Here is a 17,187-nt window from a genome sequence, read left to right as displayed (position 1 = left end):
CCAAGACATTTCGGTGGATTTGTGCAGGATCCTGCAGGGAGGACAATCACCTCTTCCAGTCCATCCCACAAATACAGCTGGATGCTTTGCCCTGGCACTTGAGGTGCATGACTGTGGTGGTGGCAGTGCAGTGGGAAGCAGAAATTTGAAGGACTGCCCATCACAGCACTCTGCAGGGGATGTCAGGTAGTGATTCCCATTATTCCAAAGTAGCTGGGGAAGTAAAGTGACTTACCCAGCAGAATCCAGCAATCTGCTGAGGAGTGTTAAAGAACATACTTTATAACTTTTCTAGCCACAAAGCGGTGTCCTGGGCTTCCCACTGAAGCACAGTCCCTTTTCAGCACTCAGTCATTCCCTCCTGCAGTCCCACAGCCTTCTCCTAGCAATTGTGGCACTCAGGATCCTTCAGCTGGGGTCTGTCTCCTCCTGCTCTCGCTGTGTTTGATGGTACAGGGATTTCAGTGCTACTTACACATCATCAACCCAGCCACTGTGGCATCTCATGGCCCACTTCACAACAGATCCTCCTTCTATATTGCTCTTTCTCAAAGTATTGACCATGCAGCAATCAATGAAAAAAGTCCCAGTTTCTCATGCAACAGTTTGCCCTACCACTTTCCACCTTCTTCTTGTGTATATGCTAGGAAATTAAAAAATTTCCAAGATGATCTTTATTACTTGATATTGAGTGTCATTTGTCCTCTACTGTCCATATTTTGCCAAAGAAAACAGCCATGCTGTTCTCCTGAATTTTGGGAAGTCCAAGACCAAATGACCTGCAGTGAGCTTACATTTTAGCTGCAAGTGTTACATTTTCACCTGGCACTATTTATAGTTCCACCAAAACGATTGCATTTTAATTTTGACACTGTAATACAAAAGCAGATTCACGGAGAGAAATAAGATTACACATGGGCAGACAGTCATTGCTGCGTCAGAACCAGGGCTCTTAAATTTTGGAAAACCAGACCATCAAGCTCAAATCTGCCTTACAAAGAAACTCAGCATCTGCTGCCCTCATTTGGATAGCCCAGCTTTGAAAGTCTAACCTCCTGCCAGGCCCTTTCTTGCACAAGAGTATCACAAATCCACTTTGAGCCACATAGGCAGTATTTCCCACAGCTCCATTTAAACACTATGCAGAGACAAAGTTAGGGGGACTGTAAACTTCTGGAGAAAGGCCCTACTTCCACAGGATTATGACTTGAATACAGAAGTTAGGAAGAAATAATGACTCTTCTTATGGAAGGGCTGGAAAAAAAATTGCTAGAAGAAAAAGAGGAGAAAAAGAGTCCTATAGAGGAAAGGCAAAGCAACATGTGTCCATGCGAGAAGCTGCCCGTGTTAAATTTGGGCTAATTTTCAACAGTTCCCTGGGAAGGGTTTAAGTAGGAAGAGAAACCATCAGGGATCCAGGCAGTTCATCTGGCAGTACTTTTTTTATGATCCCAGAGTTTGCTGAGGTGAGGAACAAAGCAAACTGAAGTCCCTTTCCTTGCAAGGAGCAGGCTCCTAATTAATGCCAGGTCTCAAAAAGCACAGAACCAACTGTTTCTTAGCAAAACTGTCCCTGCAGGAAGAAGCTTATGAAGGTCTCATGCTGTGACATTTCCCTCACAAGCAATTAGCAGGAGATGGGAAAGTAAAAAAACAGAAATGGTAAATCAATGTACATTTCACTTATTTGGGTCACTGATATTTTTGTTGTTGTTGTTATTGCTGCCAGTTCCAGGAAACTGCCAGGCACATTTAGGAACTGTAAAAAACCTGACAAATGAAAAGATGAAGGTACTGTGGTTGCACCAGCCCTAACTGGTGATGAGTGCAGTAGCTCATGGATTGATTCTGGGGTCTGCAGAACTGAGCTGGACTTCATCATCAGCACCCGAAACAGTGGCAGAGTGTTTCCTCAGTGGGTTTCCAGCCAAGGGTAGATTTGTGTGAGTGAGTGACATGCTGAAGGCCAGAATTCCAGCCCAGATGGACCTTGAGAAACTTGAGGGGTGGGCAAGCAGAAATCCCATGGAATCCAGCAAGGAGAAGTGCAAACTCCTCTGTGTGCAAGGTTGGAATAAACCTTGCGCATGCTGAAGAGAAGCAGAAGGTGTCCCAAAGTTTGCAGCAGTACCCTCCACATTCTGATTGGATCCGAGCTAGCGGGAGGTTCCCAGAGCTCAGTGCAATTCAAAGCACTGAATTTGAATTCCTGGGTTGTGTCAAGATGCTGAGAAGAGCTTGGAGGGTGGATACCAAGAGGAACAAGTGCTGGGACACGCCAATGAGAGGAGAAGCCCTGAGGGGAGCTGGGGCAGCGCACAAGGGCCCCAGTGCAGGCACAGGGGTCACAATGACAGGGCCATGCACTGTGCCACATCATTCCCCAAAACACCAAAGCCACAGGCTGCTGGGGAGGCTCAGGCTGGGAATGAGGAAAAAACAAACTTCTCAGGAATATGGTGCAGATCTGGGTGCAGATGCCTGAGGAGGTGCTGGCATCATGACTGGTCCTGGAGCTGTCCAGTGTTTGGCTGGGCAACACTCCTTTGAGCAGGAAAATGGGTGAAATAACCTCTAGAGGACCGTTTAAACAGAAATCCATATGATTATACAATTCCTTATGATTATATGAGCAGATGCTTCATTTTTAAACAAACTCTGGGCTTGAGTCACAACCTTCTGAGGCCAAAGAATGTCTTTCTTTTTACATGAAAAAAACCTATATAAGGCACTATGAGCTGACACCAACTGTCCTAAATTATGTAATTTGTAGGTTGGAACTGAGTTGACAACATCCTAATTAATCTTATAACAGCAGAGATAAGAACCTTCTGTTGCATTAATGCTTGGAAAATGAGAAAGCAGTATTTATTCACTCCCCATCTTTATTGCATTAACATGTATATGATGCCTGCAGAGAGAAAGTAAAAATTAACCAACCAAAGGACATTTTTGTGCCTCAGAAAGAGCCATCAGGTGGTCTTTCCCTATTGCATCTATGTCTGTGGGTCCTGCCATGAAGAAAATCAGATTGTGCTTTACATCTGAGATCAAGACCTTGGTTTTAACCAAAGATTTCCCATCTGCCTCAGGAGGTGTATGCCCTGACAACCTCCTCTTATCTATGTGCAGCCTGAGAGTCATCTGAGGTACTGCTGCTGGTGGTGGAAGAAAGGTGATTTGAGCTTTTCAGGAGCAGAGCTGTTCCCTCTGCAAACTCTGTAGGTTAAATCTTCACTGGAGCAGAGTGACTTTGTGAAAGACAAACTGTAACTTAAAGGTTTCCTTGGGGAAAACGTAAAACAATGATGTTGTTAAACATGTGTGTGTGGTGGAGAGAAAATAGCTTATGCTTTCTAGTTTGCTGCAGAATCTTCTTTGTGGGATTAATTTTCCCTAACTTTATCCATCTAACCTAATTTAATAGTGAAATCTCTGCCTGAATCTGATGAAGAAAAACTCAAGAGTCAGAGACCCTCAGGAGAGTTATCCAGACCACTGGTGAAGACTTCTCTCCCAGATGAATTGACCAGAGACAGTCTAGACTAGGAGGAAATAAAACCAGAAAATATTTCAGAGAGTGGCAAATAGGTGAGATTATTTTGCCTGTTTTTGTTTTTTTTTTTTTCTTTCAGTGACTCTTATGACCTGGAAAGTTGAAATCCACTGCAAACTAAAACTTTATAGCTGGAATTAAGCACATTTGACTCCAGCCCTTGTGCAGTATTGCTGTTCCTCGACAATGTTAGTGTGGCAGGAGATGATACAACATGTTTAAACATCACCAAGGATAAAATGTCTTTCTTCCTGAGTTGGTCCAACCAGGAGTAATTGTGGAATACATAATGATCAAAAGGGGGAGATGGTTCATGACTTGCACCTGCTTTAGATAAGCTGGATGAAGTTCAGCATTGTGTCAGTGAGCTGTGTGATCTAATCACAAACAGACTCCCTGAAACCTCTCTGTAATCTGCTCTTTCCTACTGGTTGTCGCTGTTCATAATGAAATAAAATGTTTCTTCATTAATACCTGTCATCCTTCATTCAATGGGAAGGGCAGATCTGTCTGCTGCTGCTGTCATCTTCTGTTCTCTCCTCACTTCTATTTCCATCACCTTTGTGAGTTAGGGCTGGTTTTCACAAAAAAGGTCAGAGAAAGATTTACTATTATATTAGATGGATGGCCAGATACATAAACAACTCTTCCCCTCTCTCTCTCTTTTGTTTTTTGTATTTCACTACATGTTTTTCAGACAAGCAACCAGCAGAGAAGATAGATAAGAAGTGGTGAGGTGGCACGAAGATGCTCTGCCAGAAAAAATTTTGATATTCCTCAATCAAACTTTAAAAGCTGCATAAATTACTGCTGATAAAACCAGAGGGAAAGAAAAAAAAAGAAGCAGCAAAGGGATAAAGAAAAGATCTTTAGAGGTCAGCAGTTGGTTATGTGCACTGGTGTGACAGAATCTCACTTGAGGAAGACATCTTGGAAACAAGACAATGTCTGGCTTGCCCCATCTTGGCACTATTCACTTTGTATGTGGCAGCAGATTTCATCCAGCAGCCTGACAAAATTTCCCATGAAAAGAGGTGGTGATCCCAGGAAATTACATTGAAACCCCATTTCTTGGCTCTGGAAGCTCTTTCTGTATACTCTGTTCCACCTCTTCTATCTATCTGGTGTGCATTTAGAAAAGTTTTTTTCACAGCCTGAGATAAATGGTCTCAAAACACTTTGGAAAGGTGGGTGAATTATTGCTGCCTGCTTTAGGCGAGGCACACAGTGCTGACTGAAAACCTGAAGCACACCAGCTCTGACCCTACATGGATGGACCTGACCAAAAAAGAAAAATGTGGCTGCTGACCTCTGCAGCTTGGTCTGGTAATAGTTTCTGTTAGGGTGTCTTCAGAGGAATCAAAGAGCAGTCAGACCTGGGCCTTGTGTCTAAATATGTTATTCCCAGAGCTCAGATGTGAATGAGTCTCTTAGACACTGCCACAGTGAACAGCCAGCTAAAATGGTTCTATTCCAGCTAAACGATGTTTTTTCAAATGTAATTTCAAATGAAGCAGATGGGTTTGCTTTTTTTTTTTTTTTTTTCATTATTAAAAAACAAACTTTACACTAGAAAATTAATAAAATACCCAGCAAGGACCAACCTCCAATGTCACTGGTTTTAACCTGAAGAGTGTACGTGGTGTCCTCCATCATCTGCTCGTCGTTTATGACAGCTGGCATCTCACACACCAGGCTTCCCGTGGCATTTTTCAGCTTCGACAGCCAATCCCCATAGGTAAATGTGGCCACTTCTTGGTTAGTAAGGTTCTTTAGGGTGATCTGTGAGGAGACAAAATGGGGGAAAAAAACCTTACCATTTGAATGAGGGCAAATGTTAAACTCATAAAGTGAATGATGTGGTAGGACATGGGGAGAGCTTGGCCATAGCTCCAAAGCCCACACTGGACTCTTCTGGGATAAATGGAGCTCTCTCCTATGGACAGTAGTTGCTGTGGTGGTTTGTCCTGAGAAATGGTCTTCACAGTATTGTAATGCGTTTTCAACCATGTGTCAAAGCAAAGGGAGAAATTTGGACCTGTGACCAAAGTCCATCTCTAAGAGGGTCAGACCTCTCCTGACCCTCCAGATTCCCAGATCCCACCTAAACTGGCTCACCTCCTGTGAGCCAGCATGGAATTCACTCCAGAGAAGGAACATGGTTATTAAAAACTTCACTACCTCTCCTGGAAGCACTCAGCATCTCTCTTTTGCCTGTCTCCTTTGTGTGAACAAGCAGAATTCATTGTAGAGAGACGCAAGCCCAAACAAGTTAAAACAAGGCACAAGATAAAATTAGGCCAGCAAAAACTTAATATTTCACACACACTTCTCCCTCTGGGAAAAGGTGACAGAACAAACAGTATGCAACAGATATTAGTCACACTATCTAACGTGTTGTGGAAGCAGCTCAGATGCTGTGGTGATAAGAACAGAATGGAAATGAATTCAGAGCAGCTCAACAAGTTATTCCAACAAATGCCTAATAAAATACCCACCTTTATGTCTCTTGTTGTGTGTGGGCTCAGTGGAGCATCAGTCAAGTGGGAGGAAAGCATTACACCTGCCTGGAGCAAAAACCTAGCAGCAAGCTCTGACTGAACTGGGGGAGCTGAAGGGAAGGCAGGGGACCGTGGTGTAAATTGCCATTTGTGTCACCGTCTAACAGCAACAGAGGCTGTACCTGTGTGTAGCAGAGCATCAGGAAACGCTGCCTCTGCAAAGGCCATGGAAAGGTGAGCCCAGAAGTGCCAGGGAAGTGTGGCACAGCATCAGGGAGGAGTGAAGAGGAGTGGTGGGAGATGTGACATTGGAAAGGGTGCCTGGAGGTGCACAGCTCCAGCCCTGCTACAAGTGTGGCTGCATGCCGTGCAAAGCCCTGTCCAGCTGAGCTGTGAAAATCCCCAAGGGTGCATGTGACAGTGTTCACAGGGGTTTTCAGGTGAGGGAAGAGGCGAGAATGTTGACTCTATGTTCAGAAGGCTTGATTTATTATTTTATGATATATATTACATTAAAACTATACTAAAAAGAATAGAAGGAAAAGTTTCATCTCAGAAGGCTGGCTAAGCTAAGAATAGAAAGGAATGAATAACAAAGGTCTGTGTCTCAGACAGAGAGTCCAAGCTAACTGGGCTGGGATTGGCCATTAATTAGAAACAACCACATGAGACCAATCACAGATGCACCTGTTGCATTCCACAGCTGCAGATAACCATTGTTTACGTTTTGTTCCTGAAGCCTCTCAGCTTCTCAGGAGGAAAAGATCCTGAGAAAGGATTTTTAATTAAAAGATGTCTGTGACAGGTGCAGATTCCCCAGACACTCTGAGTCCTCATCCCAGGGTGCACCACCCTCATTGGGAAGATTTTATTCTTTGTGTCTGACCAGGGGTTTCCTCAGTGCAGCTCATGTCCATTGCCTCATGACTTTCTGCTGTCCACCTCTGAGGAGAGTGTGGATCAATGGTTTCTGAAACCTCCTTTCAGGCAGCAGAAGACTGTGACTACATTCCCCCTCAGCCTTTTCTTGTCATGGCTTACAAACTCCATTTTCCTCAGCCTTTCCTAGTGTGCCACGTGCTTCTTGTAGCCCCATGACCACCTCAGTGCCCTTCCACTGTGTCTCATATATCAGCCTAAAGAAAAAAAAAAAAAACTTAGTAAAACTTATCTTGAGATAAAATGTGCTCAAATTCTGTCTTCATACTCCAGATGTACCAGTCCATGGCCTTCTATTGACCCTAACCAAGCCTTGCTGGAGTCTTCAGCAATTCAAAAGAAGAATACTGCTCCAGGTTATAAAAAAGTTGTTTCAAAGAGGGCAGTAGCTACACTGAAGATGATCAGTGAGCCAAGCTGTTTGTGCATTGAATGGTTCTGTGGGTAGGACACTCATCTGGGGTTTTCAATCTGCCTGATGCTAAAGAGGGATCTGTAACACAGCACCTTCACCCCTGTCCCAGGGGCACAGGACATTTCTGGCTGTAGAAGATGTCCCACTTTTCTAAAAAGCTGCTTATTCATAGCCAGTGACACTATTACTTTGTGGGCAAAAAAACCTGTTCTGTGAGTCAAGAGATATTCAATCAGACCCTTGCTTTGAACCAAGCAGAAATCAGGTCTCCCCCAGCCCAGCTGGTGGCCTTTCTGCTGGGACACACAAGTGTCCTCTCTCAAGGATGTGTGAATGATGCCTGCATCCTCTTAGGAGTCCAACCCAGAAAGTTTTCTTTGCAAAATTGAACTGTGAGCAATGTCAGGTTGACTGAAAAAATCTATTTTCCCTATTTATGAAAATCTGTGGTCTATTTTCCCCCCACCCCAGGGCATAAACTCCATGCTGGCAGAGATTCAGCCAGCAGTACCCGTGCCCTGCTTGGGAATGACAGTGACACTGTTACAGCAAAATGTCCTGAGCAAATCTTGCAGGGAATTGTCAGGGAAGCAGTAAGGATAGAAGCAGATTAGAGTTGTCAGCTGGAGAGCACTCACAGACACAGAGGTCAGGCCTCTCACCAATACCCAGCCCAGGCTGAGCACTCCAGATGCTGTCTGAGAAAAAAATGTCTGGCTACTAAAGCTGCTGGAGCAAAGTGCCAGTTTTTCCCATCCTCAGCCCCTCACTCAGGATGTGTGATTGCATCTGTGGGCATCTTACTGTGAGGACAGAAACAGAGACCTGCCCTGGTATCCTGTTCTGGAGTGGTGCTATAGGAGGAGTAGATAGGGGAAAGAATTTCATTTTATGAGTGCTGGGATGTCAGCCCAGAAATGCAACTCTATCCTGTGCTGATCCCCCAGCAGAGGAGGGGATCCTGCCCCTGTGCCCCTGGGCTCAGGTGAGAGCCCACCTGCAGAGCTGCCCCAGCCCCGGCTCCAGCAGCACAAGGAGCTGGAGCTGCTGCAGCCAGTGCAGAGGAGGCCACGGAGCTGCTGCCAGGGCTGGAGCCCCTCTGCTCTGGAGCCAGCCTGGCCCAGCTGGGGCTGTTCAGCTGCACCAGAGAAGCTCCAGGGACACCTCAGAGCCCCTGCCAGGGCCTCCAGGGGCTCCAGGAGAGCTGCACAGCCCCTGGGGACAAGGCAGGCAGGGACAGCACCCAGGCAATGGCTCCCACTGCCAGAGGGCAGGCACAGATTCTGGCACATTGGGAATTAGGAATTGCTGGCTGGGAGGGTGGGCAGGCCCTGGCCCAGGGTGCCCAGAGCAGCTGTGGCTGCCCCTGGATCCCTGGCAGTGCCCCAGGCCAGGCTGGATGGGGCTGGGAGCAGCCTGGGACAGTGGGAGCTGTCCCTGCACATGGCAGGGGATGGAATGAGATGATTTTTAAATGTTGTTTCCAAACCATTCTGTGATTTTGTGGTCACAGCAAGAGACACAGAAGCAGCAGCAGGGGCAGGCTGACCGCTGTGTCACAATGTGGGGACATTGGCTCTCACTTACCCAGCATGGACCCATTAAATGTTGGTCATCCAGCCCAAGCACATCGTGTGGTGGGACCTGGGTATCCCCAGGGAAGCCCCAGGTCCCACCTTAACTGGGGGCAGGTAAGGAATTATTGAGGCATCGCCCCCTCTCTCAGGTCTGCCTGTCTCATAACTACAGAGGGCCCCTGAGCAGTTTGTTGGAAAGGATGAAAGCTGAATGTAGCCTTTTTCAGTGACTAAAATAGCAGAAAATTAATCCCATCCTGCAAGGAGATGTTTGTGGGTGTTCCACACACAGAGGATGATGCAGGATTTTGGTTTCAGTCATGAGGGTCAAGCAAGTCATCTCAGTGAGCTGAGACTATATTTAATTTCTGCCTGTTCCTCTCAGTAAAACCAGCTCCTGCTTGGCAATGAGACCACTACTTTGCACTGCACCCAAGCTATTTTTTTAGGATACCTAGAACTTGCTGTGGGCATCCAGAGTGCTTTTCATCTCAAACTTCATTGCTAATTATGCAAGGAGCCTAACTGGGCTATAGAACACCAATAAGGCACGGAGCGGAAGTGGCAGAAGCGTGTATGAATAACACATTGATAATTTGCTTTGTAGCTGAGCAAATACAGTAGTTGACAGGAACATTAAACCAACAATTTGAAATTAATTGCCCACTGTCTCCGGCAATGGAAAGGTTTGACATGTCCGATTATTTGATTTACCCCTACCCAGCCTTTTTCCAGATGTCGTGTAAAACATGCTCCACAGAGTCTCCCACTCCTGGAAATACACAGCACCTGGAATTCACCTTTAAAGGCTCAAACACAGGATTTCATGCTTCTGTCGCATGTCATTATTCTTCACTCGAACCTAGGAACTTCTGACTGTAAAACAAAAAGACTTCTCTCTTTTGCAAAGAATAAAAGTCAGCTTCAGCTATATAATTCTCAATTCTCAATAATAACTCTTAAATTCTCCTAATCTCCTTTATACAAAGGAGAAAGGACTGAATAAAGACCGAGTCCCACATGCAGGATTATTTGTGACGTTTGAATGCAATGCAATTAGTGCTTCATTAAGGCAGCTTCTTATCTGTCTGGCTTTGACAGCACAAAGTAACATTAAAATTCTGAGGGAAGCAATTCTGCAGAATTCAACAGTCTCATAATTCCTGCTATTTCACTGAGCTTTCATCCTTACTTGTTTCTAGCTTTTCAACTTCAAAGCTAAGGCACTGGGCAGCAGGTGAAATCATCACAGGGACTGAGGAAGCAGCTATCCCAGGAAGAGTTTTCCAAAGTATGCATTTAGATAAGTTTTCTAATTAGAGTGAATTTTTTTTAATGCTGATGGTAGTGAGGCCCTGGCCCAGGGTGCCCAGAGCAGCTGTGGCTGCCCCTGGATCCCTGGAATGTCCAAGGCCAGGCTGGATGGGGCTTGGAGCACCTGGGATGGTGGGAGGTGTCCCTGCCCATGGCATAGGGTGGAATGGGATGAACTTTATTGTCCCCTCCAACCCAAACTATTCTGTGATTCTATGATTCTGTTCCCTGTTTTTTCAGAAACACACAGCAGTGTCATGGCAGCTTGGTGTGGAAGAAGATGAGATTCAGCATCAGATCAGTGGAAAAAATCCCCACTCTGTGTTCCTCCAGCAGTGGTGTGATCAGGAAGCATTGCTCAGCTTTGGAGAACATTCACCATGCCTGTTTGGGCATAGTAATGATCAATATTGTTCATTTTGTTGCAAAACATCACTAATCAAATTTTGTTCCCTGTAGAGGTTTAGGTACTAGCATTTAAAACATATTGTGACTTGTGGTAGCAAGTTTGAATTTGCAGCACCAGGTTCATTACTTCGCTGAGATTCTGAATGAAATTTTAGTGTATTTTTATGTAGACAGAAAAAAATATGACTACTTGCCTGCTTGTAAATTGAATCTTTTGGCTGTGTACAGGATCATTGATAATTCATGCATTTTAATCGGTATTTATGCATTTCTATATCTGCTGAACTAAAAGCAGTATAAATTATGGCTAGCAACAGTTTACCAAAAGACCAAAGAGAATTAAAAAGATCATTTATTGTTAGTTTAACAGAACAAGAAAACTGAGAATATCGTGTAGATAAATGGAGCAACAAATGGTTAATTACGGGGTTGATGGCTTAATCTAGCTTCTCATTTCACTGTGCTAGTTAGCACTAACTGTGAACCATCTGTCTGAGAGTTTAGCACTACCCCCACAAGTATTTCATTATGCAGTCTTAATATGCACTTTTGACAGAAATGGAAATGGGCTCCGATCAGTTTTCATGTCACACCAGGCTACGTAAGTTTTTAAGGCTGGAATACAAATCAGAGAACAAAAATCCTTCCTCCCCTCTTCCAGAATGGTTCTGTAAGCCACCCTCTGCCTGGGAATGCAAATGCTGTGTTTACCTTTGCAGGGAAGGTGGGAAAGAAAACCAATAAATACAGTTATCTACGTAACACTGGAGTTAAAAAATCCTCTGTGATGTGTTTATCTAAAAAAAATTAGGGACTATAGGCATAATTTCCATAAGCTTCTAAAATCATATAATTATAAAAGATGGTTTGGGTTGGAAGGAACCTTAAGGACTTTCCAGTTCAACTCCTTGCCACAGGCAGGGACAGCTTCCATTATCCCAGGGTGCTCCAAGCCCCATCCAGCCTGGCCTTCTACACTTCCAGGGATCCAGGGGCAGCCACAGCTGTGCCGGGTCCTCAATACCCTCACAGCCAAGAGTTTCTTTCTAATGTCTAACCTAAATCTCTCATCTTTCAGTGTAAAACCCTTGCCCCTCATTCTGTCACTATCTGCCCAAGTAAAAAATTGCTCTTCCTCGTTTTCACAAGCCCTCTTTTAAGTCTGTCTCAAGACCTGCTCTTGTTCCATGGGTCCACCTGTGGCTTCTGCAGAGCTGGAAGGTGGCTGTAGGTCTGCTGGAGGGGTCCAAATGAGAGTCCTCTGTGCTCAGTTCCCTGGGAAATCTTTGCTTTTGGTAGCAGGCTGAGGGTTTGGAATGCCTGGACAGACAAGGCAGCAGGAAGGTGGGAGGCACACCTAAAGATGCAGCCACCCCTTGCCTTTGTGCTGCTGCTGATTCATGGCTGCAAGACCTGGAATGCCTCTGGATGAATAAGCTTTATTTGATTTCATTTTATACGAATAAGATTTATAAAACTAAGGGGAAAGCATGTGAGAAATTACAAAGGGAGTTTGACCAAGATATCTGAATCAAATCAGACAACAGATTGAGTTATTCCTTAGGCACAGAGGGAAACTCTGCATCTGTGGCATCAGTTCTAAAGATATATGCTGGAGGCCTAATCCCTTGAGGAGCTGCAGAAGCATCATCATAAAATCATGGAATGTTAAGGGTTGGAAGGGACTTTAAAACTCATCCAGCCCCACCCTCTGCTGGGGACATCTTCCACTATTCCAGATGGCTCCAAGCTCTGTCCAACCTGGCATTGGACAATTCTAGGGATGGGGCAGCCACAATCTTCCTGGGCAACCTGTGCCAGTATTTTGCCACACTCACAGTAAAAATTTATTTCTAATGTCCAGCCTGAATTCCTCTCCTTCCCCAGCTGCTGAGAAAAAAAATTAAAAGTAGAAATGTTGAAGTAGAAATGGTACTGCAGCACAGAAATTCTGAAAGTGAAGAGAAATCCATCACTTCACTGAAAACTGGTGGCTGTGTAGGGTCAGTGTTTAGAAACACATTACCTATGTGAAAAAGACTGCAGTAAATTAGTCAAAAAAGGATAAAAGGACCCAATTAAAAAATCATGCAGTGTTTCCTCTGACTGTGGTTAAGCTAATAGGTCCTAAACTGTTCTCATGAAAAGGTCAAGATACAGAAACCCAGCAGGATGTCATCTCCAGGAAAAGCATGGTAAGGAAAATGGCAGAGATGTGTTTCTCCATTAATGACATCTCATGGTCTGCAATCAGCACATCATTCCCCCTCTGTCTTACAAATTTTACTATAGGCACCCACAACAAGCAAACTACTTCCGTCTGCCCAGACAGAGGTCATCCTTACAAGGAGCTGATGGTTTGACAGCAAAGATAAAGGCAAGCACTGTACTTTTGTGAGAGGTAGGACATCAGGGAGAAAGTACCATCAATTTGCATGCTGCATTCAAAAATGCCAGATAAAAAAGACACCTCATTTGTATGGACAAGAAAAGAAATAAATGTGTGTGCTAGAGGAGAAGGAAAGAGGAAAGATGGGATGATCCAGCAGAATGGATGGGTTATTTGGGAATGTCTCACACAGCCCAGGGTGTCTCTGTCTGGCAAACACCCACCCTCCCAAGGATTCAGATTCCCACATGGCAGAGATCTGCAGGGGCCAACAGCACAATCCAGAGACCAGAAAACACTGCAGGAGTCCTGGTGACAAAGCAAGGCTCGTGCAGAGGAGAGTGAGCAGAATCTGTGGTGAAACCATAGAATCATTTATGCTGGAAAAGATGTCCAATATGATCATGTCCACCCATTAACCCAGCACCACAGTGATCATTGTAAAACCATAGCCCACAGACGTGCCACACCCAAAAGCCTTTTGAACACTTCCAGACATGATGATTCCACCACAAGAAAAGCTCCAAAGTACAGCTTTTCCCTCTGCTCTCTTCTTTTGTGACTCAATTCCTGCCGGGAAAAACCGGCAGAAAAACCGTGAGACACCAAACAGAAAAAAACTGTAGAAAATTAATGAAAATGGGTCCCTTGGTGCCTTTCTCCTCTTTGCCAGGGGCTGAGAGGCTCCAGGAGAGGCAGGCTGTGAGCGACCTGTGATGCCAGGAGCGTTACCCTTTCCATGAACCAGTGCGGGCGCGTCCCCTTCCCATCCGTCCGGATCCTCATCTTCCTGAGGGGCGCGATGTCGGCGATCTCCATGATGAAACTGTCCTCCTGGCCCCGCTCAAACCTGCAGGGATTGCAACAACAGGGAGGTTTTCCTGCTGCTTTACAGCCTCTCCACACTTCTGTCCCGTGCCCCAGCCCTGGCCATGCCAACAGCCTCAAATCAGAAGTTTATGAATGTTCTTTATTGGACTTGAGCTTTCCTGTGTTGCAATCACCAGCTATTCTGCTGTTGGCAAGACACCTCGGTGCAGATTTGACAGGGATTCCTCCTTCCCTGGAAAACACAGCCCACCTGGAGCTGCTCCAGGCAGCCTGTGGCATACATTACTGTTCTGTTTGCAGCAGGAACAATAGCGGCTCACAGTCAGGCTTCTGAACATCGCCTCCCTCCTGGCAGCTGCCCACTTGCCTGTCCTTGGCCAGTTCCAGCTAGAAGGCAAAATAATTTTGCCTCATCTCCTTCCCTCTGAGACTCAGCACAAAACTTTGTGTTTTGTGAAGAGAGGCAGTCGCTGCAGCTCAGCTGAATGTGGCACTGGGATTGGAGCCCGGCGCCCAAGTTTAGTAAGCACAGGCAAATTGTGTTAGAGTGGAGACAAAGCCAGCCTGATGGAATTGGGGGATTTGGATTTGCAGACTGTCTCTGCCTCTGGTAAGAACCAGGGTGGGCTTGTGTAAGCTTGCGTGAAAGACCTTCCCCAGTGTGTGGCTGCTGTACAGGCACAGGGATGTGCAGGAGCTGCTCATCCATAGCAATCAGCAGGAAGCAGGAGAAGGGAAAAAACAGCTAACATGTGCTTCCCAAAGAAGATTACATTGGCTAGGACTGCACCTTCCCTCCCTCCTGGCATCACTGGTGTTGATGGAAAGCCTTGCTTCAGTGGAAGTGCTGCCTCAGGTTCAATATTGCTCTGTTCTGAACAAGTGTATCTTCCTGTTTGCTCCCTCAGATACCTGGGGACCTGCTGCGGTCTTGGAATTGGAAATCTAATCCTTGCTAAGGAGAATGGCAGCCAAATCCAGGAGGTCCACCAAGCACGTGGTGACCACTCTGCTGCTGAGGTTTCTCCTTCATGCCAACTTGTTGTGGGGGAATTTCCTGAGTGTGCTGGGAGGTTTGGGAAGAGCCCCGCAAACTGTGGGCACTGCCACAACAGAAACAATCCATAATGATGATATCTCATTCCTGGCAATGCACACAGCCTCCCATAGCTGTGCAGTGACAGAATGTTGAGAAAAAAACCCCAATTTTCTTTACCAACCTCTGTTCAGATTACCCCCTGCAGGATGAATGTGATTATACTCACACCATTATCTGAGCATGCATAGCTGCAGATGTTAGTAATAGGGGTTGGCTCGAGCCTCTCAGTTTGCATCCAGGCATTGCTTCCTCTGCACTCCCAGAGGCATTTGGACAGGGCATTTTGGTCCCAGTCCATTTCTAGTTATTAAGGGTTATGTTTGCTCTTTGAAAAACTCCTTTTTCTTCTTATTTGTCTTTCTTGTGGTACCGGATACTGAGGCAGCCTGTCTCACTGTGAGAAATAGAATGTACTTTTGTCCCTGAACTGGATTGATTTCCACATCTATTTAACAAAAAGGTGTGACCCTTCCAGTCTGAATTGTCCTGTGATCCCATGATCAGTTTTTATTACAATCACTATTACCTACAAAGCTTCATAGAAATCTCTCACTCTGAGGCTTTCCAGGCTGAGCAGCTCTAAGCTAAAATGTCTGCTAGCAAAATACAACATTCTTTATCTTCAGCAAATGCCTTGTTTGAAGTTTGTAACACTGATACCCATCTGCTTCTTCCAAGAGGAAAGTACTAGAGGGAAGTGATTGCCAAAGTGACAAACTGGGTGACCCAGAAGCTCTTTGCTATCCCTAATTTGTATGAAGATGAACATAAACCTGAAAAAAAAAATAAAATTGAGGAGGGAAGAAGTAGCCAGACAAGCTGACTGCTGCTATTCCCTTTTCAGGACACTGAACCATTTATCTACAGGATTTCATTAAGCTTTCCTACCCATGCCTGCCCTTATAAATATTTCCATTGCCCAGGGGTCTTGGCAATAAGTGTAATGTAGCGAAAATTGCCTTAAATCTGTGGCAGGTTAGACAGACGGCTCTTGGTAACACACTAAGCTGCTGTGAGTGAATTGGCACTGGATGGCCCCAATAAAGATGAAGAGCCTTTTACCATTGGGTTGCAGCAGCTCTCCCCCATCCCCTGCTCTGCTGGTGCAAGGGCTGGAGAGATTTCCATGCGGAAAGGAGCCAGGAGAGCCTGTGCTGTTAACAGCTGGATGAAGACTGGTGGCAGTGGTGCGGAAGCAGTCAGGATGTGAATTTGGGGACACGAATGTCCTCTGCAGAGGGTGCTAATGAGATGACAAGAGCTCTGTACAGCTGGAGGTGTGATGCAGAGATGTGCCAGCAGAATAGCACAGCATCCTGGGGCTATTAACATAATAAGAGTTGTGCCTTACACTTCCTTTTCTTTACACAGCCCCAGTGATTTTTCAACACCTTTCACAGCTCCTCTACTGTCAGATGATAACCCAAGCAACTAATAACACAGAGACTTTTCTATTATCCTGCAATGCATTTTCATACTTTTATATCAGAGATTGTCCATCCCACCCGTGTAGACAGATGGGAAGTGTTTTTAAAGGCCACAAGTTTAGGGGTATGGCTTGCCCCAGATGCAGCAAACTTACATCCATGCTCCTGAGGGGCTGGAGATGTCTTGATCCCCTTTTGAGGTTTTTGCTTGACACACCCAGGTATGAAATCTGCTTAATTTCTGACTCTAAACATCAGTGGTCCATTTTTCTGCCTACCAGGACTGAGAGTTAGGATTAAATGAGTGGAAGACAGGCCAGTTTGGGCTTTCCCAGGGTGTTGTAAGAGGGGTGCCATTGAAGGGCACACTTGCTGGTAAGCCAGGGGCATTGCCCCACATGTTGGATGTTCCTCAGTGGTGGGGAGCAGCAAGCCCCAAGAGCTGTGGTTTCCTGCATGACTCAGCTATGTTTCTCACAGATATTTTAGTCAACAGCACCTCTGCTGCATTTTTTTCCACAACAGACAAGGCTCGTGCTTGTCACTAACTAGACACATGAAGCTCTCAATCTTAGCTATGTTTGCCCAGACACCCACTCTGCTACAACAGCTTCAAGTGAAACATACCCTGAGCAAACACCTCTGTGCACCTTATCTCTCAGTTATCCAGCATTCCTTCAGCAAGCTGAGCTCAAAATGTGTGGCCAAAAGCTCCCACCCTTTGATGCTCT

General features: G+C 45.4%; 1 protein-coding gene across 1 annotated transcript in view; it reads right to left on the bottom strand.

Moving 5' to 3' along the window:
- The window catches only part of LOXHD1 (lipoxygenase homology PLAT domains 1), a 152,005-nt gene that overhangs the window by 18,487 nt on the left and 116,331 nt on the right, over positions 1-17,187 (bottom strand). Inside the window, exons 35-36 of the mRNA XM_063180704.1 lie at positions 13,832-13,949; positions 5,161-5,338 (exon numbers count right to left, since the gene is read on the bottom strand). Coding sequence (XP_063036774.1) covers positions 5,161-5,338; positions 13,832-13,949 — 296 coding nt within the window. The remainder of the gene's footprint in view (positions 1-5,160; positions 5,339-13,831; positions 13,950-17,187) is intronic.

Source organism: Melospiza melodia, chromosome Z (genome assembly GCF_035770615.1).
Source record: "Melospiza melodia melodia isolate bMelMel2 chromosome Z, bMelMel2.pri, whole genome shotgun sequence".
NCBI classification, from domain to species: Eukaryota; Metazoa; Chordata; class Aves; order Passeriformes; family Passerellidae; genus Melospiza; species Melospiza melodia.
This window is presented reverse-complemented; position numbering and strand designations above follow the sequence as displayed.